At 42.7% G+C, this 11,444-nt stretch overlaps 1 protein-coding gene and 1 pseudogene across 5 annotated transcripts in view; both read left to right on the top strand.

Annotated features, from left to right (window-relative positions):
- The window catches only part of lrp2a (low density lipoprotein receptor-related protein 2a), a 65,243-nt gene that overhangs the window by 20,340 nt on the left and 33,459 nt on the right, over positions 1-11,444 (top strand). For all 5 annotated transcript variants that reach the window (XR_011516190.1, XM_015966531.3, XM_070543966.1 and 2 more), the window contains exons 4-17: positions 1,012-1,128; positions 1,543-1,653; positions 1,741-1,854; positions 1,946-2,062; positions 2,471-2,614; positions 2,704-2,823; positions 2,922-3,050; positions 3,450-3,619; positions 6,224-6,447; positions 6,808-7,014; positions 7,092-7,294; positions 7,397-7,537; positions 10,079-10,282; positions 10,507-10,699. Coding sequence is in view for 4 of the 5 variants with exons in the window: in XM_015966531.3 (XP_015822017.2) it covers positions 1,012-1,128; positions 1,543-1,653; positions 1,741-1,854; positions 1,946-2,062; positions 2,471-2,614; positions 2,704-2,823; positions 2,922-3,050; positions 3,450-3,619; positions 6,224-6,447; positions 6,808-7,014; positions 7,092-7,294; positions 7,397-7,537; positions 10,079-10,282; positions 10,507-10,699 (2,194 nt within the window). In the remaining variant the exon portion in view is untranslated. The remainder of the gene's footprint in view (positions 1-1,011; positions 1,129-1,542; positions 1,654-1,740; positions 1,855-1,945; positions 2,063-2,470; positions 2,615-2,703; positions 2,824-2,921; positions 3,051-3,449; positions 3,620-6,223; positions 6,448-6,807; positions 7,015-7,091; positions 7,295-7,396; positions 7,538-10,078; positions 10,283-10,506; positions 10,700-11,444) is intronic.
- Positions 7,572-10,057, top strand: LOC129164959 (piggyBac transposable element-derived protein 4-like; annotated as a pseudogene).

Below are 11,444 nucleotides of genomic sequence, written 5' to 3'. Positions count from 1 at the left end.
CTGTGATCTGGGAGGGGCTTGGCGTAGATCTGCTGCTCCTCCACATCAAGAGGAGCCTGCTGAGGTGGCTCAGGCATCGAGTTAGTATGCCCCCTGGACGTCTCTCTGGTGAGGTTGTCTGGACATGTCCAACTGGAAGGAGGCCTAAAGGAAGACCCAGGACATGCTGGAGAGACTATGAGACTGGCCAGGGAACGCTAGGAGGAGCTGGCCCATGTGGCTGGGGGAAGGGAGGTCTGGGTGTCTCTGCTTAAGCTTGGTTTATGCTTGACGCATTCACTTTCCGCTTGGTGATGCGGCTCGCGGCTGGAACGCACGCGCTTCACAACTTGCAGCGTTTATTGTTCATGCGGCTTGTCTCTGCGGTGAGCCAATGTTCTCCCAAACTGTAGGGGGCAGCATGGAGCTCTACAGCATGCATCCAACACTACACCGTAGTAGAAGTAGAAATTACTGTTGTTTACAACACGGCATTCCAGCATTTTTTACAGCGTCCTCGTCTTTTCCGACAGTGCGAGCTATTTCTCTCCAAGAATTATTAATAACATGTTGATCACGGTGATCTTTGAGAGCTGAATCATACAAATGTCTGTATTTACGAACCTCTGCCATACTAGTTCTTACCGGTCCGCCATGTTTTTCCACGTCCGACCGTCCGCGTGGTTAGAAAATTTCCTAGGTGCGCGTTGCGGAAATTTTGGGCCGTGCGGAGGCGCGGTGGAGGGGCGTGGTTATTAAGATGACGCAAAATGACGCAACTTTTCCGCGCGGAGCCGTGCGGACCTTGCGGACGCGTCAAGCATAACCAACCTTTAGGCTGCAGCCCTCGCGACCCGTACGCAGATCAGTGGATATAAATGCATGGAAGGATGGAATTCCTGAAATATATATATTTCACCCACAATCTGTGAGGCTGAGGATGTTTAGAAATACACTAAAGACTATAGTATATCAAATAATATAACTAAAACCTGCTATGTGGCACAAAATTGGTTTTCCATCTGATCTCAGCTGGCAGAACGTGCACCAGTGGTCAATTCAGCTGCAGTAACGGGGCGTGCATCCCTGACGAATACCAATGTGACCACCTGGCAGACTGCTTAGACGGATCCGATGAGAGAAACTGCAGTAAGTCTTCTTCAAGATGGCTCCTCCTCTTTTTTTTTATCTCAGGCTCCTGAGGCATTTTAATCAATTTGTTAAGATTAAGAGGCTTGATGACTGACAGAACGGGCCACAATATGCTTCTTGTTGTCAGAGGTTGATTGCAGATTCTTTGGTGGATTAGTCAAGCTGAAGTTCAGCTGGTACACCATTATTGTGTTGATATGGTAGTCCCTCGCAGCACGGTGCACAGTGGTAATCTCACTATTGCAGAAAAAATGCTGTGGCAACCGCTGCTGTAGTGGTAGTGCTGTTGATTATTTTTTCTCTTGTCCCTCCCATTCACATGGATTTTCACGTGTTAAAAGATGTAAAAAGCACAGGTGTGGAGATCATTTCTGTGTGTAACTGTGGCCTGGTGATGATTTAATCTTACAGATTATCCTCAGTGTACAGAGATGAGGTGTGCTAATGGGGCCTGCTACAACCGGACGCAGCGGTGCGATCATATCCTAGACTGCCGCGATGGCTCCGATGAGGCAAACTGCAGTAAGCAGGGGCTACATTTACAAATAAAAGTGTTATTTTATCACCAAAGAAAGCATTTTCATTCTCTTTGTGTTCTGCTTCCTTTAGCTCAGCACTGCAATGCAGGGCTGTTTCAATGTCGCAATGGATTGTGCGTTCCTCAACGCTACGTCTGCGACCACGATGACGACTGTGGAGACCGAAGTGATGAGCTAAACTGCAGTGAGTAGTGGCTGTTGGTCTTGATTTGTTTGATCAGTCTTAGCTTTTGTTGTTGTCCGGATAATTAAAATCATCGGGCTTTCACCTGCAGCGTATCCCACATGTAGAGGGAACTACTTCACCTGCCCCAGTGGACGCTGCATCCATCAAGTCTGGCTTTGTGATGGAGAGGATGATTGTGAGGACAATGCAGATGAAAAAGGCTGTGGTATGCATTCAGTGTACATCATGCATTTGGAGGCAGGATGCTTATCTGGGTATATGGTTCCTACAGTGGATCAGAGACGGAGCCGTGGAAACCTGATTCATTCTTCGGTCTTTATGGTTGATTTGCTTGCTCTCCTTTAAGTGTGCTATTCAAATGCCTCTTTGTGTCATAAGATTGTGACCACCCCCAAGATTTGGAAGAGTGTGTGTTTTCAAAGTAGAGCTACAGGATCCCCCATGTACCCCTGCAGTGGCAAATGTTTTTAGAACTTGTGAAGCACTTTGTGACCTTTTTGTCGGTGAGAGCTGCTATAAAAACGCAGCTTGCTTACTTACTTACTTAGATCAGGATTCACACTTTAATTTTTGCACAAGGTTTAAAAAATGGTAACTTTATGTTGTTTTTCAGGAAATATACCGCGGGAGTGTTACCCTGGAGAGTGGCCCTGTCCTTCCTCTGGTCTATGTATTCCCATGGATAAGCTGTGTGATGGGAGGGCTGACTGTCCAGACGGGAAGGATGAAACTAACACCACTGCTGGAAGCAACTGCAGTTAGTCCCGTCCTAATTTGAGGCAAATCCTTCAAAGAACCCAAACAATCTAGAAAACCATGCTACTGTCTGGTTTCTCCATTGGTCAGGTATCTGGAGATGTTCATCCCTGAGCTGTGAGCATCACTGTCACACCTCCCCCGATGGAGGAACTTGTTCCTGTCCCTCTGGATACATCGTCAGCAGCAATGATAGTCGCTCCTGTATAGGTATTTCCCAGTTTTCTTTAAAAAAACTGACTTAGAAAGTTCCATTCTGTGGTTCTGTACTTTTAATCCTCTGTGACTTTGGTTCCATCATGCTGAAGATTTTGACGACTGCTCCATGTGGGGCGTGTGCGATCAGCTGTGCGAGGACCGGGTCGGCTCCCACCGCTGCAGCTGTCGAGAGGGCTACATTCTAGAGCAGCATAGATACTGCAGAGCTGACACCTTGAGTGAGTGACACTTCTATAGCTTTGTCTTACATACAAAATGGTCAGCTTGTGAGTGTGTGAGTGATCTAAATGAAGTGCATTTAGCAGCATAGACCCCACTCTACTTATTTTTGGCAACCTCTGAATGGCGTGTCTGCAGTTCTTTCGGGTGCATTGTTGCATGCAAAATGTTGTTTTAGCAAGTCTCTTGTTTTTGTCACTCATAGTGTTGACCGAGAGACTGAGCCCTTTGAGATTAGCTTTGGTTAGAGAAGCGTGCATTGATGAGTTGCAAGTGTCCACCTTCACTCATCCGAGTCAAGGATTTGAGTCAGGAGTTGCATCCTGTAAATTTCCACTGATCTTTTAGCGGTTCACGGACGTGCTTAGTGACGTTTATGTTTCTTGTTGTCTTTGCAGCTGGAGTTCCTTCCTTACTATTTTCTAACGGCAGAGATCTGGTAATAGGTGACATCCACGGGAACAGCCTGCGTACTTTGGTTAATTCACAGAACAGAGGGGTTGCTGTTGGCGTGGACTACCACTTTAATCTCCAAATGATCTTCTGGACTGATACCATCCAAAATAAGGTCTTTTTTAAAAAGCTGTTTTATATTGTTTAATAGTACTAATCTGTCAGTTGTTTGATGTCCCAAACCAGTGTTATATTTTATGGTGGGGAGTAGCAGTATTGGTTTCTGTAAAAGTTAACCGATACCAGGTACCGATACCAATGCAGTTGCCTGAAAGTGGCTTCACTTTAACTTGTCTGTTCACCTAATATTTTAGTTTAGTGATCATTTCTATAATATATTTTATTTTTTATTCACCTCACAGTCTTTTCCTGTTGAAAGCAGAGAAGAAAATAAAAACTGTATTCCAATTCATTGCATTTTTTGTGCGGTAGAAGTAATCGGTATCGGCAAGTACTCAGGTCCAACTATCGGTATTGGATCGGTTTGGAAAAATGTAGAATTGGTGCATCCCTAGTGAGTAGGCCCTTTCTTTGTGTAAATTCTTGAGTTATATAGGCTCTGATCTGGACCAGATTCATCCAGTTATCCTAAAATTTCAGCCATGTTGATAGTAAAATAATGGAATATCTTCTGGCCCCACAGAGGCTGGCTCATAATGAAAGGAAATAGCTATGTAACAGAATCTGAACGTCTTAATCTTGAAACCTGTCCGATTGGCTCATATAACGCTAACATACCAAGGCACAATTTTTGTAACTCAATCTTTTCCAAACTAAGCATCCTGTATTTACTTTGAGCAGAACTGTCCACTTATGTGCATTCTTCAGCAAGCTAAAAAGTCTTTGTTCGGCCTACAGCTTGGCTTCTCATTGGCTTGAGCTGCAGTGTCTCGGCTGAAACGCTAGAACATATCTCTGACTGGGCATCTGTGCATATTAGCCACCTCATCAGCCGCATGTCAGATTAAAAGTAGGGAGAGCGCAAACAGGGCATGTGAATGCAACCGGAAAGGTTAAACTACCAGGCTATTTTCACGTCTTTAGTTTCTCTTTAAACAGGTCAGTTGAAAATCCTGCTTTTTAGATGTCTGGATTTGGTTTCAAACAAAAAAAAAAAAAAAAAAAGCTACTAAAAGTAGTATCCCTCAGCCAAATGTATGGTGCCAAGGCTTCCAGATGGTCCCATCATAGTCGTACAGTGGTGAGAATGGAACATTTAAGTGAGCAAAGAGCTTTTAGCAACAGTTTTAGTCTACGAATTTTTTAATTAACACATTTCTTCTGTTAGTAATGTTTGTGTTTTTCATACTTGTATAACATTAATGTTTTTAAGTTCAAAGTTTCTTCAGCATGTCTCAACACCAAACTCACTGACAAACAATTTTTTCTTGTTATTTTTAAAATATGATTGGTAATAAGTTTTACATGCAGAATAAATGTGAAAAAAGTCTTTTATCCCTGTTTCTTGCATTAGCTTCTGATAGAAAATGGACAGAAACTTTTTTGGTACACAGAAAATTAGCTGCATGGACTCACCCATCTTGGCTCACGTTCGTGGAAGGCTGTCGTTGATTTAGCATCCAGGAGAAAACAGAGCATGTCTTGGCTAGTAGAAGCTAACCATTAGCATTAGCAACTTCACAACACAGTAGAACTCATTCAGGCTTAAGTTATTTTGTGGAGATAAAACATCAACGTTGCAAAGCAAATGGAGTCAGTGGTAGAGTTGTGTTGTTGTTAGCCAATCCGAGGCAAGATGTCCGAATATCAGGAAATAAGACTCCAAACCTGCTCTTTGGCCAACTTTTGGCCAGCTTCTTCTTCCTGACGCAGGAGCGCCAGAGTTTTTTCTCCACAGAGAACGACCCACAAAGCATTAATTTTATTCCAGAGACTACTGAAAATATGTATATGGAAAAACTGAATTAACTTAAACACAGTGAAAAAAAATTCCACCAATGGTTTTTCAGTTAAGTCCATGAAAGCGTTCATGGCAGAAAGTAGTTGGCCGCTGCTCACTTTGAGGTGGCTCAATGGCAACTTATCGTAGCAGTAACTTCACACAAGAAACAGCAACAAAGACCATTTGCATGTGTGGAGATGCTAACAAAATATGTGTAGCATCGTTACAGGCATACCTCCGCATCCTTCCTATTTACATACAGGCTAGCATTAGTAGCACAATTAGCTAATTAGGAAGGCTAGAAAAGTAGCAGTTTAAAACTCATGAGCCATTGCTTTAAAAGTAAAAAAAACAAACTTGTGGGATTGTTATTGTGTTTTATTTAGTTTAGATATTGATGTTGCTGAGAATGTTGCTTTACTAGTAGCAGGCATTTGCTGCCATAAAACATTAAAGTGACATTCTGACAGCCAAAACTTTTCTTTTTAACCTAAACGAACAGTATAATATTCATGCTCTAGCTAGAAAGGTTTTGATCAAATGCACTTGGGAAAACTGAAATGCGTCAGGCAGCTAATAAACTTCAATTGAAGGAATTTCCCTTCATGAAAATTAAGACAATTATTTTAGAAATCAGGACTTTTTTAAGTGAGTCAAGTAAAAAATTTTGCTTTAGTTTGCAACATGAAACATGAAAATGCACAATTTCCTCGTATTGTGATACACTTTAAAAAAAAGTGACCTTTTGTTAGATTTGATTAATAGTAACCACAAAATGACCAATAACCTGACAACAATGAAATCTTTTTTGTACAGGTGTTTTCTGTGCATATGGATGGCTCCAATGTGCAGGTGGTTTTAAACGTCTCAGTTGACTACCCTGAGAATTTGGCGGTGGACTGGGTGAACAATAAACTGTATGTGGTTGAGGCCAGCGTCAACAGGATTGACATGGTGGACTTTGACGGAAGTAACCGGGTTACGCTCATCACTGAAAACCTGGGTAACCCTAGAGGACTGGCTGTGGACCCCACTGTCGGGTGAGCATGTTTCCCTTTTCATTTGTCCGGTCATTCCCAATCACTGTCTGTTGTGCTCCATTGGCATGGAATGAGGGGGGTGGGAAGTTGGAGATTAACAGATGGCTCTGGGTAGATTAGTGAGGCGCAATGTAAGTGATGACCCTCACTGTAATCCAATAGTATAGTTCAAGGCAGAGGGACAGCCAGGTGGCTACAGAGAAAACGCTTATCTCAAATTAATAAACAGCTCTTTGGTGAGATCCACTGCCACCCACTTGGAAACAGTTTCTTTCTCTGGAGGCCGTACGTAATTAAATAAAGTCACGGAATGTTTTCGCTGAAGGCTTGGGAGTTTAATCAGTTTTCCTTACTTCATAGGTATTTGTTCTTCTCAGACTGGGAGGCAGCAAATGGACAGCCAGGACTTGAGCGGGCCTTCATGGATGGAACCAATCGCTATGGGATCATTAGCAGTAAACTAGGCTGGCCTGCCGGTATCACCCTTGACATCGAGGCCAAGCGCGTCTATTGGGTTGACAGCCGCTATGACTACATTGAAACTGCAACATATGATGGCCTGCATAGGTGCATTTCATGTTTGATCGGAAGATATGTGCATGTTTCTTCCTAATAAACAACTGTTGTTAACATTTTTCTACTAGAAAAACTGTGGTTCATGGAGGTTCTGCGGTCCCTCACCCATTCGGCATCAGTTTGTTTGAGCACAATGTCTATTTCACTGACTGGACCAAGATGGCGGTTATGAAGGCGAATAAGTTCACTGACAACCAACCTGAAGAGGTTTATAGAACCTCTCAGACTCCGCACGGGGTAGCAGTGATACATCAGCTGAAACAACCTCCAGGTACGACCGTCAGCTACTCTAATGTTTAACCTGTGGAACGTTCTTCATTCAACCCACAACATGTTTTCTAGTAACTCCTGATGTATTTTTTTGTATTTCCAGTGCCAAACCCTTGCAGTGTAGATAGAGGTGGGTGTGAACAAATCTGTGTTCTGAGTCACAGGAGTGACAACGGAGGACTAGGTTATCGCTGCAAATGTCGTATCGGCTATGATTTACACGCTGATGGAAAAAGATGCATGGGTAAAGAAACATTTTAACCTTCTTATTATGTTACGGGTCAATTTGACCCGTTCCAGTTTTTGTGTTGACCATAACGCTGATCATCTTCTATTTTTCTTAATGAAACTTTATGACTTTTTCTTATCTGGGGTCATGAACTGGTATGAGAAATATGGACACTTTGATGTGTCCTGGGAAGTCTTAGCAGTTTTTGTATACAAAAATGATGTTGCGGGTCATTTTGACCCACACACTTTAATGTGAGTAAAAAGCTGTTCAGAACAAAAATAAACATGACTCTTTGATGTGCTATGTTGTGATTGCTTCTGAATATACATTCACACCCAGAGGCCCAGGTGTGTGCGCGAGAAACTTTTTCTGCCCTGTTCTTGTAACTGATGTCATGTGATTTCAACACACCAAAAATGAGCTCTAGAAGGTTGACAGCTGAAGAAGCTTTATCTCAGCTTTTAACTGGGATAGCAATGACGAAGAAGATGTTTCAGAGACAGAGGATTTTTCAGAGGCTGAGGACAATGTTACTGATGATCCAGACTACCAATTTTCTGATGAGGATTCTAAAGAGGAGTCTTCTGTCATCGCTTCATCAAGTGAAAACCAAGGAATGCAGCAATCATCATCTACAGAGGGGGCATGGACATCTAAAGATGGTAAAATAAAATGGTCAACATCACCACACCGAAGTCGAGGCAGACTGTCATCTGCTAATGTCATCAAAATGACACCTGGTCCTACAAGATTTGCAGTCACACGAGTTGATAATATCCATTCAGCATTTCATCTCTTCATACCCTCTCCAATAGAAAAGATTATACTGGACATGACTAACTTGGAGGGGAGGCGTGTATTTCAACAGAAATGGAAGCCCATGGATCTGACTGACTTGCATGCTTATATTGGAATCCTGGTATTAGCTGGAGTATACAGGTCAAAGGGAGAAGCAAATGCAAGTCTATGGAATGAAGAGAATGGAAGGCCGATCTTTCGTGCAACAATGTCTCTTGAGACATTTCACAAGATATCTCGTGTGATCCGATTTGACAACCGTGAAACCAGAGCCAGTCGCTGTGAAAGAGACAAACTTGCTGCAATCAGAGATGTATGGGATAAATGGGTGGAGATTCTACCTTTGTTGTACAACCCTGGTCCCCATGTGACTGTAGATGAGCGCCTTGTTCCATTCAGGGGCCGCTGTCCTTTCCGACAGTATATGCCCAACAAGCCGGCAGAGTATGGCATCAAAATATGGGCAGCTTGTGATGCTAAATCTAGCTATGCATGGAATATGCAGGTGTACACCGGAAAGCTACCTGGAGAGGCATCTGAGAAGAATCAGGGGATGCGTGTGGTGCTGCAGATGAGTGAAGGGCTGCAAGGGCATAACATCACCTGTGACAACTTCTTTACATCCTACTGGCTTGGAGATGAACTTCAGAAAAGAAAGCTCACTATGTTGGGAACAATCAGGAAAAATAAACCAGAACTTCCCAGTGAAATTCTGAAGATGCAGGGAAGACCTCCACATTCCTCAAAATTTGTTTTCACCGAGAAAGCAACAGTTGTTTCATACTGCCCAAAGAAAAACAAAAATGTTCTTGTCATGAGCACAATACACACAGATGCATCTCTGAGCACAAGAGAAGACAAAAAACCACAAATGATCCTGGACTACAACTCCACCAAAGGAGGAGTAGACAATCTTGACAAAGTCACAGCAACATACAGCTGCCAGCGCAAAACAGCTCGTTGGCCCTTGGTGATTTTCTACAACATTGTGGATGTGTCAGCTTACAGTGCCTTTGTCCTGTGGACTGAAATCAACCAACATTGGAATGTCGGCAAACTGTACCGACGTCGGCTTTTCCTGGAAGAACTGGGAAAAAGTCTTGTCACCCCCGAGATCCAGAGTCGAGCCAGACCAGCTCGATCCCCAGCAGCAGCAGCTCTCATTGAAAACGTCAGGTCTGCATCATCTGACATATGTACAATGAATCCAGTGGATACAGGTGCAAAGAAACGAAAAAGATGCCAGGTCTGTCCCTCACGATAAGACATTAAAACAAGCACCGTTTGTGAGAAGTGCAAGAAGTGCATTTGCAGAAAGCACACAGTTACACTCTGTCCATCATGTGGACAACACTGAAAATGTTGAACATTGAAAATCTGAGAAAAATAAAAGTGTTTGTAAAGAAGGAAAACTTTTACTAACTAGTTCTTACAAATAGTTATGGATATTCAAACTTTATTGTGTGTCTGTGTTTTAAATGTTTTTTCTAATGGAAAATAAAGTTCCTGTTTTATTGCAGTTTTTTTTACAGTTCTAAGTGAATTTAGACAGGGTGGGTCAAAATGACCCGCAACATAACCAATGTGATTTTTTTTCAACATAATACAAGGGTTAAAGTCATTTCTGCATGTTCCCTGGTCCTACGTTTAAAATATAGTGCCTCTTCAAACCATACCTGTACATAAAAGTGGTTCAGTTTCTTCTGCATACATCTGTTTTGGTTCATCTGCATTTTCTAAAATTTGTTTCTGCAGCCGTGAGGCAGTTTCTGCTCTTCTCCAGCCAGCTGGCTGTGAGAGGAATCCCCTTTAACCTCTCCACTCAGGAGGACATCATCCTGCCTGTCACTGGCTCACCCTCCTACTTTGTCGGAGTGGATTTTAGTGCTGAGGACGACACTATTTTCTTCTCAGACACAGCGAAAGACATCATCTATAAACAGAAAGTGGACGGAACAGGTGATTGTCTTCCCAACTGTTTGAAACGCTGCTTGTAAAGCTTAAACATTGCATTAGTATTGTGTATCAGCATACAGGATGTAGAATCAGAGAGAAGAAAAGAAACACAACAACTCTGATCAGATATGTTGTTTTTGGAGTTAATGCAGTCACAGTCTATTTATTGAAATGCATGCCACTTTCCTGTTTGATCTTCTCTTCTCTGACTTCTTTGATCCACACAGGCAGGGAGATTCTGGCAGCCAACAGAGTGGATGGAGTGGAGGACCTGGCTTTTGACTGGATTTCTAAAAACCTGTACTGGACCGATCCTCGATACCGGAGTATATCTGTCATGAGGGTTGCTGATAAGTCCAGGAGGGCCATTATTCAAAACCTGAACAACCCAAGGGCCATTGTAGTGCATCCTCTCATTGGGTAAATCATTGTTAACACAAGCCTTTGCTAGGACTGTAATGAAGTGTTATTGAAAGCGGTGGTTCACTGAGAAAGGTATACAGTAGTCCCTCGTTTATTGTGGGGTTTACGTTCTAAAAATACCCCACAAACGGCGAAATCCGCGAAGTAGCCAGCATTATTTTTTACAATTATCGTAAATGTTGCTGTACAGTCCCTAACTTTACACTTTTCTCAGACGGGCATTAACATTTTCACACTTTTCTCTCTTCTTTAAACACTCTCAATGCCCTAATCATGACGCAGAACACAAGCGCTATATTAAAAAAAAGCTAGCAAAATTCCACTAAAGGTATTGTTTTCAAGTGTATTTATTAGTTTTGCCTTAACTAATACCAAAGTGAGCCGCCTGAATGCATTTATGTACTGCCTGAGTGTTTTTTGTTCATAAAAACACCGTTAGAACACCAAACGCTGATTACGGCTATAGCAGCACCACGAAAACAACCAGCTGCACCACTCCTTGCGTTCAGTTCGGGTCAAACATTCCACTCCTCTCCTGCCCCTGCTTGCTGCTACCACCGTAACTTTTAAAACCAGGAGAAACCCCGGATGTGTACTCACCAAGCTAAGATTTTCAGATGGTCACATCTAATGCTTTTTCTCCCAGCCATGGACATTTTCTCATTTTAGAGATTAATTGTTTAACGGTTGCCAGCATATATGGTTATTGCTAGCTTGTTCAAAAAGGGGCCGGCTCAAGGGT

This window comes from Nothobranchius furzeri, chromosome 14 (genome assembly GCF_043380555.1).
Source record: "Nothobranchius furzeri strain GRZ-AD chromosome 14, NfurGRZ-RIMD1, whole genome shotgun sequence".
Taxonomy (NCBI): domain Eukaryota; kingdom Metazoa; phylum Chordata; class Actinopteri; order Cyprinodontiformes; family Nothobranchiidae; genus Nothobranchius; species Nothobranchius furzeri.
The sequence above is the reverse complement of the archived record's forward strand: the minus strand, read 5'-3'. Positions and strand labels throughout refer to the sequence as shown.